Raw genomic sequence first — 23,288 nt, 5'->3', positions numbered from 1 at the left:
GCTGCTGCTGTCTGTTGGGCTGGGGCCGCATCGACAGAAACTGTGAGAGACCCCAGGAGCTGCTGGGTAGACGTTTCTCCTGGGGCTTCTGGGTAGTTTCACCAGGGGGAGCTGGGTAGTTGTTTCTCCAGGGGCTGCTGGGTAGTTTCACCAGGGGGAGCTGAGTAGGCGATTCTGCAAAGGCTGCTGGGTAGGCATTTCTCCAGGGACAGCTGGGTAGCAGGTTCTCCAAGGTCTGATGGGTTTGGCGTCTCACCAGGTGATGCTGGGTAGTCATTTCCTTAGGGGCTGCTGAGTATTACTTTCTCCATGGACTGCTGGGTAGTCATTTCTTTTCTTGCAACAAGCAATTATTTAGAATATTTTTTATAGATTGCTTTTCATAGTGCTATACAGGAAAAAATCAAATGACAGAGATTTTCAACTTATTATTTAGTATTTACAGACAAGGTGTTTCAGAGGCCTAACATTCTGGTCACCAAGGAAAACCCAAGACTGCTACTAAACACTAAACTCTTAATATGCTTACAGAGGCCAGACAAGAGATGAGCTGCCTTCTAACTGAATACAAAGCAACCTGCAGTTAAATCTCTCTCTGCACCCCGGATGCCACAAAATAAGTGGGAGCCTATCTTCCTATCCATAAAAATGCACCCTAATCAGAAAGACATTTCTAACTGGGGTATCTTTTACCCAGGAAACCCATGTTCTTTAAAAACACAGAAAAACGCTCTCTCTCTCTAATAAGGTTCAAGTACTGAGCTCCAGTCAGGTTTGATTTGGATGATCATGCAGTAAGGGACCCCCCCAGACCTGAGCAAACATCCTCTCTGCTTTGAGGTTAGAAGTGGTGACTCTTCCCAGTGTCACAGAGACACTTCTCAGTCACCCAAAGCTGTAACAATACTGTCACTTTTATGCACATTCACTTTGTGTGTTCATTGTCATGAATAATCACTCAGGGTGATGGCACGGTTAGTCTTGGAAGTCGATGTCCCACAGTTGAAAAACAGACACCCTGAGTCAGACGGATCCGGGTTTCTTTTCCTACTGGTTCTCACTGAACTTTTTGGTCTGCAGAGACCATGACTTTCTGGACAGGAGGCTGGAGCTCAGCAGCACCCAGCAGCTCCAATTGATTTGCCACCATAATATTTGTAGTTCCCAACTAAAGCCTACAAGCCGGAACTACAAATACCAGGAAGCTGTGTGCAGCAACTGAGGACCAAATGATAGTTTCACGGGGTTGAGTGCTCACAGCTGTTTCCCATTGGCCATCTGGATCTTGTGTATACAAGGGCTCTAGGGCTGCTTCTTTTGGACACTAGCAGCAGAGTGGAGAAAGTGAGCTGACACAGAAAGTACATTTTTTGTGCTTAAAGAATTCTGTAGGTGTGGTTTTCTAGTCCAGATGTAAGAGGAAAAAGAGTTCTTTAGGAAGTTACTTAGTTTGTCATCTAGTGTGTTAAGAACTCACATGTAATGACCAAATGGTTTATAGTTTAATGACCTCTGTAACAAACTTCTGCATTTCTTGAACGCTCTCCCACTATGAGGAGTTCTGGGTGTTTTGAGCTTCAGCTATTTCTTTATCATGCTGCTATAAAACTTATTTGCAGTTTTATAGTATCTTTCAGCCTGAAGGATTCCAGTGCCCCCCAGGAATCCACATCCTCCCACACTGAACACACTGAAGTGCAGCCTCATCCAGGCCACACAGATCAGGAGCAGGGGAGAGAAACTGCTGCACCAGGGGGATTAAGTGTGAATTTAAGGGAGGACAGACTGTGCATTTCAGAAGGAGGTTATTCATAACATGGGGGTGCACACCCCTACTCTTACTGATAGTGTCCCAGGATCTATTCTGACGTGAAGTGAGGACACCCCTACTCTTACTGACAGTGTCCTGGGATCTGTACTGACCAGCAGACAGGACACCCCTACTCTTACTGAGAGTATCAGGAGTCAGGACGCCTGCATTCTGATTTACAACATTGGTCCCTGGACTCCCTGGACATATTTTAGGGAAAATAAACTTCTGCTGCCTTAGGGATATTGTGACATTATTTACCACAAATCCAAGATTATATATATAAATGGAAATACATGTTATATTAATATTACATTGTAATATTGATTAATAATTATAATAGCTTATATATATATAGCTTTTGCAGAGTGAAGTTGATACATTAAATCTGCCTCATGAACTGAATTTTTTTCATGTTCTGAAACTAATGAAATAATCTCGTTTCTGCTCGGGAGGACAGTGCCCCCTGCAGGCTCCACAATCCAAAATTCTTTATACCGATGTATCTATGTAAATCTTCTCAGAAACAAATACACCACCATCATTGTGACTAACCATTCTCATTGAAGTGAAACAGTATATATTAGCAACACCCTGCAATACAAGCGTTTACAAGAGAACATTGAGATGCATCATTTCTGAAATGAATTCTCTTTTCAGAGTATCTTCACAGCACTTGACAACACATTTCAGGGGGAGATGCATTCACTGCTGTACAGTTGAAATTCCAATAAGGTCAGTCCCCAGACCAATAGCTTGAATGCTTGCATTTTATTGAGTTGCCAAAAGAGAGACAATTATATCTGATCTCTTACAGCAAGCAAAGCAAAGCCAAGAGCACAGCCTCAACAGAGAGAGAGGAGATCCCAGAATATTCCTTAGTAATAAAAATACACCACAGGACAGGAGACACAGTGAGAGAGAGAGGATATCCCAGATAATCCCTCAGTAATAAACACACACCACAGGACAGGAGAGACAGTGAGAGAAAGGAGATCACAGAGAATCCCTCAGTAGTAAACACACAAAAGGGAGAGAGGAGGTAACAGTGGGAACAGTACAAAAGGTGACATTGACCAGTGATAAATCAAATATCAGATTGAGCTAAGCCTGCAGTTTGCCAGCAAGTCAGCCAGGGGCGCTGTCCTCAGCTGGAGCCTCAGATCCCAGTGTGTTTCTTTATCCAGTCCCTGTAGGTGGAGACCCGGGTGTAGATTCCAGGTGACAGTGGGACAGCACATTGCAGCCCGAAGCTGACGATCCCAGCCTGGAGCCAGGGGCTCCTCTTATTTTTCCGACAGACAAGGGGGCCCCCAGAGTCGCCCTGCAGAGAGAGAGAAAGATCAGGGAGAGTCAACGGTGAGAGGCTGAGGAGAGCGAGAGAGTGATCGATCAGTCATCTCCTTCATTGCTGAAGATCCAGGGTCAGACTTGTCTACACCCACACTATCGGGACAATCCAGTAACAGACTCATCTACACCCACGCTATCAGGACAATCCAAGAACAGACTCTTCTACACCCACACTATCAGGAGAATCCAGGGACAGACTCTTCTACAGTACATCCACACTATTGGGACAATCCAGGAACAGACTCATCTACACCCACACTATCGGGACAATCCAGTAACAGACTCATCTACACCCACGCTATCAGGACAATCCAAGAACAGACTCTTCTACACCCACACTATCAGGAGAATCCAGGGACAGACTCTTCTACAGTACATCCACACTATTGGGACAATCCAGAGTCAGACCCATCTACAGTACATCCACACTATCGGGACAATCCAGGAACAGACTCATCTATGGTACATCCACACTATTGGGACAATCCAGGGACAGACTCATCTATGGTACATCCACACTATTGGGCCAATCCAGGGACAGACTCATCTACAGTACATCCACACTACTGGGACAATCCAGGGACAGATTCATTCCAGTACATCCACACTATTTGGATAATCCAGGAACAGACTCATCTACAATACATCCACACTATCAGAAGAATCCAGGGACAGACTCATCTACAATACATCCACACTATCGGGACAATCCAGGGTCAGACTCATCTACAGTACATCCACACTATCTGGACAATCCAGGGACAGACTCTTCTACAGTACATCCACACTATTGGGACAATCCAGGGACAGACCCATCTACAGGACATCCACACTATCAGGACAATCCAGGGACAGACGCATTTACAGTACATCCACACTATCGGGTTGGACCCAGGAAAGGTACAGTATATGGGAATCAAGCAAACCCAACTTTGCCTTTCCAGTAAACCTACCTGACAGGTATCCTTGCCTCCTGCCTCGTACCCGGCACACAGCATCTCTGGCAGGATGACGTAATGTTGCTTTAACATCTTCTGACACTCCAAGTTGTCTATGATGGGGAGCCGGACTTCCTGTAGCGTCTCAGGTTCAGACAGAGAAACTGGAAGGCAAGGAAGACACTCAGAGACAGAGATTAGAGTCTGATATCTCAGTCCGCACCTCCACATCTGATCACACGCACTTCAGCACCCTTCCTGACAGAATGCAAGGGGACAATTGTGCCTGAACTACGGTCAGAAAAGTAAACACCCTGGCGCCGAAACCTGGGTGGCACTGAAAGCATGTGTATGCAATTTCCCCAGTTTTCCAAAACCAGCAACATCTCCTACCCGAATTTCCGACGTTTCCCCACCCTGTGGCCCAGCAGTCCCACTTGGCAGAGATGTTGTTGGAGGCCTCGGCCAGGGCGACGGGCTTGACGTACTGGTTGATGGTGGCAGTCTCATTCAGCTCTATCAGGGCAACATCATTTCCTCCTTCGACATCATAGTACCTCTCATGCTTGATGATCCTCTTCACTGAGTGAGTTTGCTGGTACTCATTAGAATTCGACAGCTGATAGCCTCCCAGTGTGATACTTGATTCCCACCAACTCAAGGGGCTGCAAAGTAGGGGACAGCTGTTATAGTGGGAGACCTCTGAGGACAACAGGGTTGCCACTGTAGGAGGTGCCCTTGGACCATTAGGTGGTGTCCTTTCCACCTGACCAGTCTTTCCAAACCATTTCCCCAGTATGGTGATAGAGAAAGCCATGCGGTACACTGGGTGAAATCGTAGTTCCAGGTCTTGGCTACTAAGTCATTACAGGTCCTGCAGTGTCCTGACTGCCGGTCAGTACAGACCCCAGGACACTGTCAGCAAGAGTAGGGGTGTCCTGACTGCTGGTCAGTACAGATCCCAGGACACTGTCAGTAAGAGTAGGGGTGTCCTGACTGCTGGTCGGTACAGATCCCAGGACACTGTCAGTAAGAGTAGGGGTGTCCTGACTGCTGGTTGGTACAGATCCCAGGACACTGTCAGTAAGAGTAGGGGTGTCCTGACTGCTGGTCAGTACAGATCCCAGGACACTGTCAGTAAGAGTAGGGGTGAAATAAGCTATTTAAGTGAGGGGAACTATGATATTGATGGCACTACAAGACCCTGCAGAGCGTCTCAGTTCATATAGGAACACACCTGCATTCAGGTGTAGACAGTACCACCGGCTTCTTATCACATATCTGTGCTGATGATACTCAAATATTATGTTCATACTAATTACATTTCAATGAAACACAAAATTTAGATGTAATATTTGATCCTGGATTGGCTGTTGAGTCTTAAATGCTAATTACTGTAAAAAAATTATTTCATCTCAGAAATGTCACTAAACTGCCTCCTCGCTTGGGAACCTTTCTTTTCCAAAAAGCTGTTACTGAATTGGTGTACTGGCACACTGGCACACTGAGTTACTTCATTAGCACACACTGCACTGGAACACTGAGTTACTGCTCTGGCACACACTGCACTGGCATACTGACTGTCTACACTGGCACACACCACACTGGCACACTGACTGTCTACACTGGTACACTGTCTACACTGGCACATACCACACTGGCACACTGACTGTCTACACTGGTGCACACCACACTGGCACACTGACTGTCTACATTGGCACACTGTCTACACTGGCACACTGACTGTCTACACTGGCACACACTACACTGGCACACTGACACACTGCACTGGCACACTGACACACTGCACTGACACAAACTGCACTGGCACACACTGTGTCTGCTTCATTTTCTAATTATTTATTTTCTGATGTATTTCTAAGTACTTGTATTTCTTATGTGTGTTTGTTTTGTTTTGTTGAGTAATTTGAAATGTTATGTTGTTATGTAATGTAATATCACAATAAAGTAATATTACAATAATAATAATTATTATTAGTAGTAGTATTATTAGTATTATTATTATGATTATTATTATTATCATCCATCTTCCAGCTGTGTTTGGTACAATAGAGGTGAAGTAAAGCAGTAGATACTTACAATTCCACACAGTGCGCTGCAGTGAGAACCCAGCGATCACTGATCAGGGAGCCACCACAGACTCCTCCTCTCCCTGCACTGCGCATAACAAGATTGAGAGAAGCCATCCAGGGCCACCGTCCCTCCTTCGCATCCTGTCCACCCACTATGGAGCTTCTGGACAGAGGAGAGCTGGACACTGGAGAGAGAGAGAGGGGTTAATACAGACACACTGCCTGACTGGACACTCCAGTATATTAACACTGCACTGAGAGAGAGGGGCTCATACAGACACACTGACTGACTGGACACTCCAGTACATTAACACTGCACTATTCTGACTTGAACACGATAAGGAAGACTAGTAGTAGTAGAGTATTAGAGGAGTTTACTGCCATATGTACTTGTACATCTTATTCACTCTGATCTCCGGGGACATAGACATCACACAGTACAGCAGACAACATCACACGATATAGACAGTAAGTACGTTACGAAATCATGAATTAAACTCCCAGAACAAGAACTGTGTAGTAGTGAAAGAAAAGACACATGTTAGACCAAGCAAAAAGTGAATAGTGCAGATGTGCATCGGGTCTGGGGTGTTGCAGTCAGCTGTGGAGGATTTGTACTGCAGCAGAGTAGAAGCTGTTCTTGAGTCTAGCGTCTGTGCTTTAATAGTGTGATACTGCTTTCCAGAGCGCCGGGGGAGAACAGTCTGTGGCCGGGATGGGTGGGATCCTGAAGGATGGACTGAGCTCTACTGTCGCAGCGGATGGTGAGAATCTAACCGATTGATGGTAGAATTCTCATTCTATAATTGTTGCCACAGCCCTTTATACCCTTTGTAGTGCACCTTGTAGTGCACCTTTGTAGGGCACCAGGGCGCCTCTCGGTGAGACCAACAGATTTCCAGCTAGGTCCCAGTCGGTCTGATCTACAGCCCTGTTTCAGGCGAACCTGCTGTGTCGCTGCTCTGACATGGAGCTCACCAGCGTCCGCTTCGCCACTCACGCTGATTTCAGACTGTTTGATGGGGAGAGAAGTCGTGGTCATGAGCTGCAGCTCTTTCCCCCAGGGGGCGCACGAAGCCGGATAAGAGAAACCTGCTGTCTAGGAGTCTTACTCAGCCTCTTGGCTTTTTCAATTGACCCTTTCATGTGGAAAAGGTGTAAATTAGGAACTCAGCTTTAGACCAGCCAGAGCCTGCTGCCTGTGAACATGCGAGGTCATTGCAGGAGAAGTGAGCCATGAGCTTGGTCACTCCTTACCTTCATGTGTGCCCAGTATCAGGATCCAAAACAGCAGCTGCAGGACAAGTGTCTTCATCTCGCCGACTCCTCACTGGACACAGAGGACTGACCTTCCCAAGCTTCTCACTGGACACTCAACACCACAGATTTAGCTTCCCTGACTACTGCTGGACCCTGGACACAGAGGACTGACTGCTGCTCCCACTGCACTGCAGGTATATGGAGACCCTGAGCTTTATACAGATCCACCAGCACTGGTAACCACTCCCCCCAGCAGACTGGAATCTTCCCTCTCGCTAAAGAGGCAGAACTGAGAGCTGTATCTCAGCTGGACCCGATTGCATCTGTGCACGGTATCTGGACCCCAGAGGAGCTGACAGGGCCCGATCATATCTGCACCCAGAACCCGTGTCGGATGGTATCTGGGCTCGAAACGCTGACAGGACCAGATGATATCCAGCCCTGAAAAGTGCTGAAGGATGAAGATATAGACCCCTGTGCGATAATACCTCAGTAAGACTCTCCCTTGCCATGGGATCTGTTTCAGGGCCAGATGGACATAGATCAGGAGTGGACATGGATGTTCAAGACTCCAGGTCAGCAGACAGGTGTCTGCTCTGTGATGCTCTGTGTTGCTCTAAGGCACTGTGGGCCGCTGACTGTGAACCCGACAAGCCACCCTCAGTAAAGGCACAGCGCGCTGACTCTGGGAATCCAGCTCCAGGAGCTGGGTGTTTTCCGCAGGCTGGCAGAGTTTGCTGAATGTAACATGGTGGGTCTTTAGGCCTGCCTTTTCCCTGGTTAGAGGTTCGATGTGTTGTGGAGGTAGAGAGCTGGCGTGTAGTCGCTCAGAGCCAAGTTCGGTCACTCATGCAACACAAGTAACGGGGTCTTAGGGAAGAGCTTGTTGCTCCCAAGGTAATGCAAGCGTTACGGCTCAAGAGAAAAAAAATAATACAGTTTTCCGGGCTTCTAGAGGAAGAAAAGATTGGACCTTAGCTGAGTAGCCGATGGAGTGGTTCTGAGACGAACGAGGGGTATGTTGCATGAGGATTTAATACAGGACTCCTGATTGGAAGCCCAGGTAATGCTGATGAGAGACATGCTCACATGACAACCAGGGAGAGAGGAGCAGTTCAGAGATGTTATATTTGAGATTATTTTTAGTTTTAAGATTATTTTATGAGATGTTGATTTTTAAGAGGAATTTAGAGAAACGATTCGGCTCGGTGGTGTTAGGGGCCCTGTAGTGGAGAGAGGGGGAAGATTCCTTCTACGGCGCCACATGGGGGAAAGAGAGAAAAAATTGGGAAAATACAGGATCAAGGAACTGGAAGAGGCAAAGAAGAGCACCTTGGGAAAGGCGCTGGCAGGACAGGATTCAGGCAGGTTCTTGGTCTTGGGGCTCTCAGGTCACGGGGACAGGGGTCTCTAATCGATCGAATCAATCAAGTCCGCTGGTGTAGCGGGGCTAGTTCGGATATGGTGACGTCACCGCCCTCCCTGCGCGTAGCAGGGACCTCAGCTGCCAGGGCTGAGGGACGTCTCGTTTAGCTCATGCGGCTGGTTCCCTGTTGCGTTACACCGGAGACCCAGGTTAGCGCTCCAGGTGCCGCAGGACGGAATGGGTACGAGCCCGCACGGAACTGCGGCGGTCACACTGGCAGCACGTCTTCATGTCGTTCAAATCACAGAGCACCTTCATTGTGGCATGTCGGGCATTAAGGATTCGTTTAATTAGCAGACTGGGTGTCGGCTTGGTAAGGGGAAGTTTGAACTGAAAGTCTTGATTTGGAGCCCCAGCTGAAATGCACTTGGACCGGCTCCCATGAAGCATAGTTCAGGACCCTATGCAGACGGTATAATCCGGAAGTAGGTGGAGAAGGACAACAGGGAAGAGACGTAGAGGATCAGGATGGGTGGACAGACAGGGGGGCATGACGACGGTGATCTGGGGCGTAGCAAGGGCAAACAGATCCAGACAGTCCAAAGGGGGCATCCAGGGCTCAGTCCAGAGTCCAAGAACCAGGGGATCTGTCCAAGACGAGACAAAACAAGGTTAAAATCGGGAATTGGATCCTGAACAGGGACAGGGAATAAAACCAGGGTAACGAGGCTGGATGCTCCAAGCCCCGGACTCAGCTGGTCAGGACACCGTGAGGAAGCCTATGCCATTGGGTCTCTCCTGGACCCGCTGGTAGGCGGCCTTCAGGGCGTCCATCTCCCAGTGCTGATCCAGGAATAGCGAGAGCTCCAGGCTTAAATAAGGAGACAAAACAGGGGGCAGGTGCACATAATCAACATAATCAGGGTCATAATATGTTGGTGATTCCAATAGTACAGATGATTATGATGGTGGCCATGGTTATGGAGGTGACGTTGATGAAGATGATCACTTTCCTGGAGATCATGGTGATGCTGGTGATGTGAATACTGGCACTGATGGAGATGACGCTGTTGATTCTGATGATGGCGAAGATGCTCCATAGTAATGGAGGAGTTGAACGTCATTGTCATGGAGATGATGGCAATGGGGTTGAAGCTGGAGAGGTGTTTTATGGGATTTTTTTCTGCTTGCAATAAGTCAAGTCACCCTTCTGCAATTGTTTCTTTAACTGGACACAGCACAGCTCAGTTTCTCCCCTAGGCTCTTGATATTTAATTCCCGGCTGAACAACCACACTGCATCAGAAAGATGATGATGAGAGTGGTAGTGACATTGATGAGCGTAATTGTGATGATCACAGAGATGATGAAAGTCACTAAAAACTGGAGAGAGATCTCTTATAATCAGCCCTCATTGAATCAGGTCACCCTCAGCTAGTTTGTCATTAATTGGATGAACTGAGGCTCAGTTTCCCTCCAGGACCCCTGATACATGGTTCATTCCACCCTGAGCTGCATGTTAACTCAACCATCCATTTTTAAAATGTGTGAATATAGACTCAGTCCAAGAGTGCTTTGAGCTTTATTGTTTTATTACACAATCATAACACAACCAATGAAAGAGAGGAGGCAACCAAGTCACTCTGCAATAAAAATAGCAGACAGAGCAAAGCCAAGAGCAGAGTCTCACCAGAGAGAGGAGACAAATGAGACTCAGTAAGAGTGCAGGACTCCTCAGTCCAGGTCTTCATGTAAATGTGAGAGATATAAACGGATGAGTCAAACAGATGCGGAAGACACTGAGGCTACTGTGAGTGAGAGGGCTGGCAGGGGACGCTGTCCTCAGGTCTCAGACGTCAGAATGTTCTTTATCCAGGTTCTGTAGCTGGATACCCGGGTGTAGATCCCAGGGTGCTTACTGCGAGCACAGCCCTTTCCATACCCGAAGCTCACAATCCCAACCTGGACCCAGCTGTTTCTCTCTTTACAGACCAGCGGTCCTCCAGAGTCACCCTGCGGAGAGATAAGAAAGTGTCTTCAGGTGGGGGTTAAAAGTCACCGTTCGTTCTGGACTCATGAAGACAGTAGCTGGCTCAGTTCAGTCCGTGAGTGTCCCAGTCCTTCAGGGGCTCTAGTGTCATCAGTCAGAGGTTAAAGTAGTCTGTTGTCCTGTGTATGTCCCGAGAGATCAGCGAGATTAAGAATTCCAATGTACATATGGCAGTAAACTACTCTACTCTCTACTGTAAGTGAATCTGGACTCATGAAGACAGTAACTGGCTCAGCTCACACACTGAGAGCCCCCCTCCCAGCCCCCTCTCTGTCGCACCTGGCAGGTGTCCTTTCCTCCTCTTTTGAGACCAGCGCACATCATCTCTTTCCTAATCTGGAGGCCTCTCTGCATCTTCTGACAGCTCTTGTTGTCTATGATGGGGAGCTGGACTTCCTGCAGTGTGCGCGGAGGTTTCAGAGCCTCTACAGAGGGAGAAAGGGACAGGTGGGTCAGTCGGCCAGACAGGGATGTCAATGGTTCAGTATTTCTGTATTTCCAGCCCGTATTGGAAAATGACGTCCCTACAGCAGCAAAGCACAGAGTGAAAGTGCATGCTTTTCAACCACAGCCTGCACTGGCACTCGTTTTCACTGAGGGGTGCTCTTGGCATTTGGTCATCTGCTTCAGGAGTGGCCTTTTCTAAGACCGCGACAATGAATGCATCTCCTACCGTTGGTCCCTACGTCACCCCAGCCCGTAGCCCAGCACTCTGATGTCTCGTTGAAGGCCTGGGCTTCACCGGCCAGAGTGATGGGTCTAATGTATGCATTGCTGGACACTGGGCTGTCCAGCTCCACCAGGGCGATGTCAGAGCCCTTTGCAGGACTGGAGTATTGCTCATGAATGATGACCTTCTTCATGGAGCGCGTCTGCCGGTTATCGCGGCTGCTGTCCAGCTGGTACGCTCCAAGGATCACCTTGGATTTCCACCATTTAAGGGATCTGTAATACGTTATTGTTAATGGAGATGGTCACGGTAGCATTCAAAGACTGGATTGAAAAAGATCACTGAATGGAAGCAAGTCATGCCTTGCATTCTTGGGATTTCTCTGGAATCAGACGGAAATAGATTTTTGGTGTGTTGTTTGTGTTACTGGAACCTGGATATATAGATCAGGACTCCAGGTGGGACACCTGCTGTTGTTTGTATAAAAAGAGCTCAGATTCAGATATCAGGACTCCAGGTGGATCACCTGCTGTTGTTTGTGTTATTGGTGCTCAGATACAGAGATCAGGACTCCAGGTGGGACACCTGCTGTTGTTTGTGTTAATGGAGCTCAGATACAGAGATCAGGACTCCAGGTGGGACACCTGCTGTTGTTTGTGTTAAAGGAGCTCAGATACAGAGATCAGGACTCCAGGTGGGACACCTGCAGTTGCTCGTGTTAAAGGAGCTCAGATACAGCGATCAGGATATGGTTTATGTTAACGATCAGACATCTAGATGGGAAAGCTGCTGTCAACAGAGCTCAGACACAATTTTAAACATAGGAGACAGAAGTCACTTACTCATCAAAGCAGTGGGCTGCAGTGAGAACCCAGTTCTTGTCGATCAGAGAGCCTCCACAGTCAACGACATCCAAAGGCTTCCCTTTGAAAGGAAGGATCTTGAAATAAACCATCCAGGGCCACTCTCCTTCCTTCGCATCCTGACCCCCTGCGATCCGGGACAGACTGGATCTGGACCCTGGTAAGGGAGGCCAACACAGGTAAGGTGTTAATAAAGTCACACTAATCAAGTAAGGAGATACTTTGTAATCCCAGCCTTGATTAGAGTTGTTTTTATGGTTCTCCTCCCTCGTAGAACGTGTTCTCCTGTCTGTGCTGTATGGTGGATCAGGCTAGGCTGAAGTAAAGGTGAATCATTTCAAAGCAATAAAAACCTTGTTATTTTTTCAAATGTTTAATCCCTGCTTTCTTTCTTTGACACACTGTAGCATGTTGTCTCACACACAAAGCAACAGCCATGTTTAATAAAATTAGACGATTGCAGAATTATGACTCGATGTTCAAAGCACCCAGTTCTGTTATACGATGTGATATCTGTAATAATCAGTTACCCTCCAGATATCTTCATACCTTCAAAAGTGTTCAAAATCAACAGCCAAAACAATAGCATCTTCACCATTCTGATGTCTGAAGAGAGCCTGTCCCAGTGTCGGATGGAGCAGGTCTCTGCGATGGTCAGTCAAGGGCTCTTCAGAATTGGTGTTGGTCTGTACAGAGCCTGAATCAGAAAGACTATGTAGCTCTCTGGCTTACTGCATGATCACAGACACACCTTCTTGAAGTCTCAGTATGTAATGATGATGATGAGAAGGATCTAGAGTCTCAGTGAAGTGCGAGGTGTGAGGAACCGTTTCACAGTTAGTCACATGTCGGGATTGAAACCATGCTGTGGTTTTCAAAGCTCTTTACTTCCTTGTGTCTTACTGAGACAGGCAGGCCAGAGGTAACTGGTCTTCAGATTTCTTGGAGAGCTGCGATGGAAACAGACTAAAAGTCTGCCTATGAAGTAAAAAACAATATGAAGAAACATATAAGAACAAGCTAAAAAAAAAGGCTGTGGTTCACTTGTTTTCAAGTGTTTCAAAAGTCTCAGAAGCCTTCCGCTGATGAGTTCTGACTGTGAGAGCCACACGAGGGGTCTGCAGAGGGAAGGATAACGGTGTCTGAGCTCCAGCAAGCTGGGAAGTTTCATAAGGAACAGACAGACTGGAGGACAGAGGACATCTCAGCAAGGATCGGACACGGACAGGAGAAAGGGAGCAACAACATCCCCCCATTTGAAAAAAGTCCGATTTTGATTCACTAAATACACCCCACACACTGCATGCTTTTTTACTCTGACCTAACCATGCGATAACGTTCAGCAAAAGAATTGCAACACTTTGCACCAATTCCTGCATACTCAACACTTTTAGCAGAAGTGTGAGATTCGGATATGTGCTGACAAAGCAAAAGAGGGGGGGCAGCACACCAAGGGGGGCAATTTCCTGTTGTCAGGCATCTGTATGAGGTCCTCTGGACTGGACACTGCACTGGACTGACCACCTCCTCCCTGCAGCAGAGACTGACTGTGTTCCTGTGGTCAGTAGGCATCTGTATGAGATCCTCTGGACTGGACACAGGGCTGGACCGACTGTCTCCTCCCTACAGCAGGGACTGACCAGCAGGCACAGGAAGTGGAGGGGTGTCCCTGTGGTCAGCAGAGGTCTTCTCCTGAGTCAGGAAGTGAAAAGAGTCTGTGCATGGTCATCTGGAGTGGAGCGCTAGAATGCCCACCTCCTCGCCATCAGTAGGACTGTGTTTGGGATCCTGGACTGTGAATCTGTGGAACCACAGGAAATGGGATGCAGGATGCTGCCCCTACTGCACAAATTTTCACTGGTGGGAAATTGTGCTGTCGGCAGTCTACTTCCTGGATCCGGGTAAGGCTGGAGGAATTCGGATGCCGATCCCTAGCAAGGAGAAGCTGTGTGAAACAGGAAGAGGACACGGATGGACACAGGAGCTGCTCCTAGCTTGTTCGTCACACACACTGACAAACTCATCAGTAGCTACTCCAGCCTGGGCATGGGATGTGTTGGGAGAGCCAGGCTGTCCGAGGTACTAAAGCCCTCAAAGTGCATTTCCAGTGCTACTGCACAGATCTCCCCCCTCTGGTGCTCTGCGGCTCTGCGTGATGCAGTCACTAGAGAGTCATTAGAGGGTCGTTGGGGTTAGAAATTTCTATCGATGGTGCTGCTAGCTGAAATACCAATCCAACAAAAACTGTGGCTACATAATACGACTAATCACTGGTACTACTGAAGGTACTCATGCTCCTGTACAACTCCTGTTGCAGCTGTTCCAAGTAAAGCCACTAGGTGGCAGCCGTGAGCTTTCCTAGGCTTTGTGCTCTCATAGGTGGAAGAGGAAGACGGATTAATAATAATAACAATAATAATAATAGAATTTTCGAAGAGGTAACTGCTATGAGCCCAGGTCCCAGTGTCCCAGAGGATGGTGGATCAGCAAATAAATTCAGTCCCAGGACAAGGAGTTTGAATGCTTGAAGTTTTATTGAGCTGTTGATGGAGTTACAGTACAACTGATCTCTCACAGCCAGAATAACAAAGCCAAAAAACACACCTCAGAGAGACGAGTTGCCCGGCAATAAACACACGCAACAGGACAGGAGACACAGTGAGAGAGAGAGGAGATCACAGAGAATCCCTCAGTAATAAACACAGAACAGAGGAAATGATGTTGCAGGTGATATTAACTGATTGATCAAGCAGATCTGGGTGAAGCAGAGCCAGTTAGCCAGGAGGGGGCGCTGTCCCCAGGTCTCAGTAGAAGGCTCAGAGTTGAATGTGCTCCGTTATCCAGGCCTTGTAGCTGGAGACGCGGGTGTAGACCCCGGGGGAGAAGGGCTGAGCACAACCCTTACCAAAGCTGACAACCCCAGCCTGGACCCAGCGGTTCCCCCTCTTACACACCAGAGGACCCCCAGAGTCTCCCTGGAGAGACACGGAGAGAGACAGCCTGTCAGGGCAAATGGCTGCTTCTCTCGCACCTTCATGTCCTGGCAGATTTGCACAAGCCACCACAACAGCCTGGTCTGCCTTAGTGAGCCCCGCATCGTATCTGAGGGTCTGCTTTCAGGATTTCACATGGGATTTAATTAATTGGGGCAAAAATTAAAAGGTATTAAAATGAGATAATCAATCAGGAGTGCGGATCCCTTTTAATATGGATTCAGGAAGACAATAACTGGGTCAGTTCAGTCCCTGAGAGCCCCAGTCCTTCAGTGCTCTAGTGTCTTCAGTCAGGGGTTAAAGGTCACTGTGAATCTGGACTCATGAAGACAGTAACTGGCTCTGTTCAGTCCCTGAGAGCCCCAGTCCTTCAGTGCTCTAGTGTCTTCAGTCAGGGGTTAAAGTTTAAGCTGGAGTCATGAAGACAGTAACTGTCTCAGTTCAGTCCCTGAGAGCCCAAGTCCTTCAGTGATCTAGTGTCTTCAGTCAGGGACTCAGTTCAGTCCCTGAGAGCCCCAGTCCTTCAGCTGTTTAGTCAGGGGCACAGAACCCTGTTGATCTGGACTCATGGAGGCAGTAATTGGGTCAGTATAGTCTCTCAGTGTTCCGTTATGTCTTACCTGGCAGGTATCCTTCCTCCCGTCCTTGAACCCGGCGCACATCATGCCTGGCTGGATGGTGTATTTGCTGTTGTACATCTTTTGGCAGTGCTGGTTGTCTATAATGGGGAGTCGGACTTCTTGTAGAGTGTGAGGCCATTGGAGAGGCTCTAGAAAGGGACAGAGGTTCAATTCAATTCAAGCATCATTGTCCACTTGAGGAGAAGATATGAAGAAGAAGCTATGATACATTTAGTTCAGGCAGGGGGCTGCGTCAGCATGCGTAGGCTGCAAAGGAACAAGTAAAGGTTTATTCCCTGCTGAAAAAAGAAAAGAAACACAATGTTTCAGTTGTGAAGCCCACACGCTAAGACGTTTGCAGTTATGACACATTGTTTGCAGTGAGGATGAAAGATTTCCTGTGTCTATTAGTACGACACCTGTAGACACAGAGGCGTCTCCAAGATGGGAGGAGTATGAACTGGCAGCAGAGGGGGTGAGAGACACAATCCATCACACACCTTGCTAACCTTGACTCCCTCTGCTTATAGTCGATATTTAAGGGGATTTGTTTGCCCCCAATCAATTTGCTCTTTATTTTGACTAATTTACTCAGCCTATTACAATCAATGGTACTTATCTTACCAACCCAGCAAAGTGAGACAGTATGTTAAACACTTTCAGTGAATACTTTCAGGAGAAAGGCCTTAGGATGGTTCTATCTACCTTGAACTAGCTTAGTTTCCTTCAAAAAAAGAGTCTCTGTTGTTTTTCTAAATGATGTCTCAGAATTTGTCCCAGCTCAGAGTTTTGGCTATGACCAGTCCAAGTACATGTAATCATTGACAATTCCTACAGTTTGACCATTAATTACACTAGGTTGGAGGGATGTTGCGTTTTTTTCCTAAAATCCTTGAACAACTCTGTTGTTTTTAAAACATTTAACTGCACAGAGCACTCATCATGGTCATTAAGAACTGCCACAGCCCCCCCTGACCCCTGCACTACATAGACAGAAATAGGGGTCTTGTACTTTCTGGTAGAGATCTGGTAGAGGAAATTCAACTACTCGGCAAATGTGAAATTGCCCTCTGTGATTTCTCAGTATTAGGTCTCTTTTAGAATCTTGCTACTGTCATGGCCTCGACTTCTTCCCACAGATCCCGACGCACATCCTAATTATCCAACCACGTCCCTCGTCCTGCACCACACCTCGCGACCCCCCACTACTTAAGAGCTCCTCACCTGCACCTCCTCACTCAGTATTCAGTTCGTAAGTATAGAGCTCCCCTTCGTTATAACCTCTTCTTCTGAGACAACCATCGTCTTGAGAAAACCCGGCTTCCAGACCTACGCATCCTCCTGACTACGACTTCTGCCTGAGTAGACCCGGCTTCCGTTCTCCACTAAATTTCCCTGTCTATCATCGTTAGCTCAGCCCCGCATAGGGTCCAATCCCCTTGCTTAACCCTCCGGCACCCACCTTACACCTGGCCTGATCAGGATACCGGTAGGCCAGATTTAACAATGTGCATCGTCTACTCCCCTCCTTCCTCTGAACGCAAACTGCAGGGGGTGAGTAAGGCCAATAAGGTTCCTTGTAATTTATTGTTTAAAGAGTCCCTCCAGGCTTTGCACTGGGAGAGATGTGAGAGAAACGGGCCTGTAGCTATCAATCTTTGGAACAGGGATGATGATAGATTTTTTCCACAGAGAAGGGGTGATTTGTAGATTTAAGGGCAAAACAGAGCGGATGATCACACACTTTCAATGGCAAGATAAACATCTTTAAAAACCGAAGCCGTATGCCTGAGAGGATCTGCATGAGTCAGCTTGTGCCTTTGGGATAGTCCCCGATTATGGGTGAACCAATCAAAATGAGACGCAGACGCCTGTCTCCCGCGGTACCTTGGGTCCCAATGTTCCCCCAGCCTGTAGCCCAGCACTCTGACGTCTCATTGAAGCGGTCACTGCTGTCGGCCAGGGTGACGGGACTGATGAACTTGCTGGTTGACACTGGACTGTCCAGCTCCACCAGGGCGATGTCTGACCCCTGGTTGGTGTTGGTGTACCCCTCATGTAAAATCACCCTCCTGATGGAGCGGGTCTGTTGGTGTTCATTGCAAACGTCCAGCTTGTGTCCTCCCAGGACCACCAGTGAATTGCATATCTCAAGGAAGGGTCTGAAAGACAATGCGCTCAATGTCAATGCCTGCAAATCACACTGAATGGGTCAGCTTTAGCCATCTCTGTGTTGCAGGAAAGGGTCTGAGTGTTGATCCTAAGTAGACAGCGATAGACAAAAAAAGCCTTTGGTGAAGAAGTATGTGTGCTGTGGTTTGTGTGAATGGAGGTAAGATACAGAGATCAGGACTCCAGGTCATACGCCTGCTGTGGTTTGGGTTAATACAGATCAGAGATCAGAAGGTGAGGTGGGACAACGGCCATGGGCTGTGTTAATAGAGCTCAGGAACCCAGGACACATACTTTCAAACATGTACCAATACTCACTTCTTCAAGCAGTGTGCTGCAGTAAGAACCCAGCGATCGTTAAGCAAGGAACCACCACACTGAAATGTTCTGCTAAATGTCTTCACTTGAACAAAAGCCATCCAAGGCCACTTTCCCAAATAAGCATCCTGGCCTCCCACTATAGACATCCTGGACTGAGGAGCAAAGTCACCGATCACTGGAGAGAAATTAAATTTGATCAGTACACACTGACTGACTGGACACTCCAGTACTTTAACACTGCACTGAGAGAGAGGGGTTCATACAGACACACTGACTGACTGGACACTCCAGTACATTAACACTTGCCTGAGAGAGAGGGGTTCATACAGACACACTGACTGACTGGACACTCCAGTACATTAACACTGCACTGAGAGAGAGGGGTTCATACAGACACCCTGACTGACTGGACACTCCAGTACATTAACACTGCACTGAGAGAGAGGGGTTCATACAGACACACTGACTGACTGGACACTCCAGTACATTAACACTGCACTGAGAGAGAGGGGTTCATACAGACACACTGACTGACTGGACACTCCAGTACATTAACACTGCACTGAGAGAGAGGGGTTAATACAGACACACTGACTGACTGGACACTCCAGTACATTAACACTGCACTGAGAGAGAGGGGTTTATACAGACACACTGACTGACTGGACACTCCAGTACATTAACACCACACTGAGAAAGAGGGGTTCATACAGACACCCTGACTGACTGGACACTCCAGTACATTAACACTGCACTGAGAGAGAGGGGTTCATACAGACACACTGACTGACTGGACATTCCAGTACATTAACACTGCACTGAGAGAGAGGAGTTTATACAGACACACTGACTGACTGGACACTCCAGTACATTAACACCACACTGAGAAAGAGGAGTTCATACAGACACACTGACTGACTGGACACTCCAGTACATGAACACTTGACAGGTCATATCAGTTACTGAGTGGATGTGATGTCTGTTGTCTGGGGTTCTGTCCAGTATACCCACAGAGGGACTAGAGACCCTGGAGTTATAGCCATCGTCTCAGCTGGCACCCTTCAAAACAAGCTTAACAAATTGATGAATTAATTCTCTTCTTACCTTCTGTCGTGCTCAGGATCAGAATCCAAAACAGCAACGGGAGGAATAGCATCTTCATCTTTCAAACGTCTTACTGGAGAAAGAGGACTGAACCCCCTCAACTACTGCTGGACACTGAGGACTGACCCTCCCCAACTACTGCTGGACACAAAGTACTGACCCTCCCCAACTACTGCTGGACACACAGTACTGACCCTCCTCAACTACTCAATGAACACAGAGGACTAATCTACTGCTGCTACCCCACCAAATCTCCAGTGAGACTGTCTGACTGCAAGAGTCTTTCCATTTTATAGGGTCTTCATTGTGGGTGACAGAGTGTGACCCAGTTTATGAGGAAGTTGAAGATTAAAAGATTTTCAGAGAAAGGAGACTGTCAGACCATTTTCCAAACAGCAGTAAAACATTTCATATTTCTGATGGTATCTATCCCCCCCACCCCACCCCACCCCACCCAGGCACCCAAAAAACCCATAATGTCTATATTAACCACCTACTAATAAAAACTCAAAACACCAACCGCATGTGATGTTGTCTGTGTCAGCAGATCACACACTGTCATGATGATGATAATGAGAAGGAGTAGGATGAGTAGGTTCTGATGACGGTGGTGATGATAATGGTGATGATGACTGTGAGGATGCAGAGGAGAACATAATGGTAATGAAAGGTGATGCTGATTGTGCTGATGACTTTAATTGTGATTCTAACGATCAGAATAGTGATGCTGGCGATTTTGGTAATGATGATGATGAAAAAGACAGAGACCTCCAAGCCTCCAATCCTACATTGAATCAGATCCTCATCGGGCGGAGCAGTGGCACTTTGGCTAAGGATCTGCTCCTGTGTTGGAAGGTTGCTGGTTTGAATCCCGTGGCCGGTAGGAGGATCCTTCTCTGTTGGACCCCTGAGCACAGCCCTTAACCCCAGCTGCTCCAGGGGTGCCATATAAATGTCTGACCCTGCGCTCTGACCCCCAGCTTCTCTCCCTGTCTGTGTGTCTCATGGAGAGCAAGCTGGGGTCTGTGAAAAGACAAATTCCTAATGCATGCAATTGTATGTGGCCAATCAAGTCATCTTATCTGTATTAGGATTTCATTCACTACATTTAGGTTTCATTCCAAAACCTGCAACCCAAATGTGTTGCAGCACATTTATCACATTTATACAACAACCAGTGGAGCCTTTAAAGAAATGAAATCTTGAAGCTCACTGAAAGATCTGAGAGATCTTGCTGAAAAATGTGACACTAGGTTACAATATCTTCTAAGTTGGATCAGGGGTGGGGTGTGTTGTAAAGTGCTCTGCAAAGACACAATCTCAAAGGATTTCCATCTACAAACATATTCCTTAAGACCGTACCAAGCACTGTTAGATGTGAGACTGTCCTAACTCAGGGTTACTGCAGGACTATACTGCAGTATAGGATGCTTTCTAGAAGGCAGTGGTCTCCAGTCATCTTAAACACAAGATCGCAAGTCAATGCTTAAATGCAGTTTTATTGAGCTGAACCCGGTGCAACTGATGTCTCCCAGCAGGCAGAACAAAATCAAGGAGCAGAGTCACACCAGAGAGAGAGAGAGTAAGGAGATAACAGAGTTACCAAGTAATAAACACACGCAACAGTTAACAGGTGGTAGAGAGGAGGATCAAGGGAGACAGCACAGCAGTTGGTAAAAACTGCTGATCTAAAAGGACTTTAAAAATGTAAGAGTATGACTGTGCCAGAAAGTCAGGAGGGGAAGCTATCTGCAGGCCTCAGAGTCGAATGTGATACTGTATCCAGTCCCTGAATCTGGACTGCTAGAGTCTCCCTGGAGAGTGAGAGCAGTCAGTGACACAGATGCCCATTTCTCTCTGGATTAACAGATGATAACTGGGCCTGGGGTCCAGGTTCCTATTAATCTGGACTGAAGAAGACAGTACAAATACTCCCCCACTCCTTCAGCCCCCTCCTGTCAGTATGTGCCTCCTGTTCTCAGTTTTAATTTGGGCAGATATTCTCACTGCTGAGAGAGACATCGACAGTTACCAGCTAAACCAACAGTTCTATCCCCCTGACCCTATATAAACTCTATATTTTCTCTCTATACTGCCTGATCTATACGCTCCTTCTCCAGGATCACAAAGAACTCACATCGCTCCATAGCAGGAAATCAACACAGCAAAACTCTGAGTTCTTGTAGGGTACAGTGAAACGGACACCTGCTGAAGTGAGCAACGCTCCCCCCCAGCCTGTAGCCCAGCTCTCCGACAGCTGGGTGCAGTGGTCAGAGTGGGATGTACTCGGTGTGTGTGACCGGGTGGTCCAGGGAAGTGCCAGACCCATTCGTCTGTGCTGTGTGTCCTTTGGGGATGGCCCTCTGCGTGCAGCTCCCCTCTCGGTGGTCTTTACCAGCAGCACCAGAGATTTACACAATCTGAGGAGCCAGGCAGTGCAGGGCAGGTGCCCCGTGCAGGAGCACAAACCCGCTCACCTCTACGCCCTGGTGCCGGGGCACGGTACCGTCTCGGGCAGCCCCAGCGCCCTGAGCTCCAGTGCTTAGTGCCTGACTTGACAGTCTCACCAGCCGTTTCTCATGAGAAAAAACAGCTGCTCAGGATGTGGAGAAGGCGCTAATTCAGCAGCAACCAAGCGATATGATTAAGAGATACAAGGGGCTGCTATAAACAGGAAACTGTGGCCTTTTGATTTAGAGATAAATTTATCTATAAAAACCATATATATGACCACCGAGACCCTTGCAGGGTGTCTGGGGGCGGTTCTGCTTTCCTCCTGCCAGCCCAGACCACAGCACTCTGGTGCCTGTGGATCTGGTACCTCCTGGTGCTGGTACCACCGGACACCACCTCTGTCCGCCCCTCCTTAACCTCCCATCCAACCCCCCGCCTCAGGATTACTGGTTTCTGAAATCTCCAGAGGGACCCCTCTCACATCCAAATAAGCAGCTAGCACACCCTTGTGGAAGAGTATTTTCTAAATAAAATGGACTGTTTAAGAAACAAAAGAGTGGAAAATGTGGGGGGAAACGTTCCTTATTGATACTGAAGAAAGATATGAGATGTGAAAACGGGGTTTACTGACTTCTTACTGCACAAAGACTTCTTGTGACACAAGACGTTCCAAGTGCTTAAGCACTTTTGAGTTATGACAGGGATGGGAGTCAACCGATAAGAGAATCCAAGTGCAAGACAGAGACCCCCGAACTACGGAAAGATGAAACCGGCCATTCAAAGCGCTCGAGGTCTGGGGAACGCCCAGACACAGGTGACCTCCCCCCGTTACCGTGGTAACAATTTGCGCCAGAAAACGGCTGACGTTTGCTCTATAAACTGGAAGTTTTGGACTTCTGTTCCGAACAATACTTTGATCGGATTGTTCCTTGCATGCAAGAAACTCAGTTGTTTCAACTTCATCTCGGGACCCAGAACTTATTTGTCTGTTATAACAATACCGAAGGATGGTTTTTATATAGCTGGAGAGTACAAATCCACTGGAGACCTTTTTGTCTAGCAGAAGTATATTGTATATTGTACATTGTATATTGTACATTGTATATTGTACATTGTATATTGTACATAGAATATTGTATATTGCATATTGTATATTGTATATTGTATATTGTATATTGACACCTGAAGAAGGCTCCATGGCCGAAACGTTGTGTTCTTTCTC

The 23,288-nt window shown here is 47.4% G+C and overlaps 3 protein-coding genes across 4 annotated transcripts; all 3 read right to left on the bottom strand.

Moving 5' to 3' along the window:
* Positions 1-2,566: 2,566 nt before the first annotated feature.
* LOC138238337 (tryptase-2-like) lies at positions 2,567-7,655 on the bottom strand. The gene is made up of 5 exons (XM_069188633.1): positions 7,452-7,655; positions 6,202-6,379; positions 4,495-4,766; positions 4,117-4,265; positions 2,567-3,134 (listed from the first exon to the last, which is right to left on the bottom strand). Exons 1-5 carry the CDS (start codon positions 7,507-7,509, stop codon positions 2,970-2,972), a joined length of 822 nt encoding a protein of 273 aa, XP_069044734.1. The 5' UTR covers positions 7,510-7,655; the 3' UTR covers positions 2,567-2,969.
* Positions 7,656-10,387: 2,732 nt separating this feature from the next.
* Positions 10,388-13,373, bottom strand: LOC107076090 (tryptase-like). Of its 2 annotated transcripts, none has more exons than XM_015339512.2 (5): positions 12,952-13,373; positions 12,382-12,559; positions 11,543-11,814; positions 11,149-11,294; positions 10,388-10,832 (listed from the first exon to the last, which is right to left on the bottom strand). In XM_015339512.2, exons 1-5 carry the CDS (start codon positions 12,998-13,000, stop codon positions 10,662-10,664), a joined length of 816 nt encoding a protein of 271 aa, XP_015194998.2. In that variant the 5' UTR covers positions 13,001-13,373; the 3' UTR covers positions 10,388-10,661. The 2 variants fall into 2 exon arrangements, with proteins under 2 accessions (XP_015194998.2, XP_015194999.2); XM_015339513.2 differs by having other exon boundaries at positions 12,998-13,373.
* Positions 13,374-14,917: 1,544 nt separating this feature from the next.
* Positions 14,918-19,903, bottom strand: LOC102690919 (tryptase beta-2-like). The gene is made up of 5 exons (XM_069188631.1): positions 19,613-19,903; positions 18,506-18,683; positions 17,903-18,177; positions 16,016-16,164; positions 14,918-15,377 (listed from the first exon to the last, which is right to left on the bottom strand). Exons 1-5 carry the CDS (start codon positions 19,668-19,670, stop codon positions 15,219-15,221), a joined length of 819 nt encoding a protein of 272 aa, XP_069044732.1. The 5' UTR covers positions 19,671-19,903; the 3' UTR covers positions 14,918-15,218.
* Positions 19,904-23,288: the final 3,385 nt, after the last annotated feature.

Source organism: Lepisosteus oculatus, chromosome 4 (assembly GCF_040954835.1).
Source record: "Lepisosteus oculatus isolate fLepOcu1 chromosome 4, fLepOcu1.hap2, whole genome shotgun sequence".
Lineage (NCBI taxonomy): Eukaryota > Metazoa > Chordata > Actinopteri > Semionotiformes > Lepisosteidae > Lepisosteus > Lepisosteus oculatus.
The sequence above is the reverse complement of the archived record's forward strand: the minus strand, read 5'-3'. Positions and strand labels throughout refer to the sequence as shown.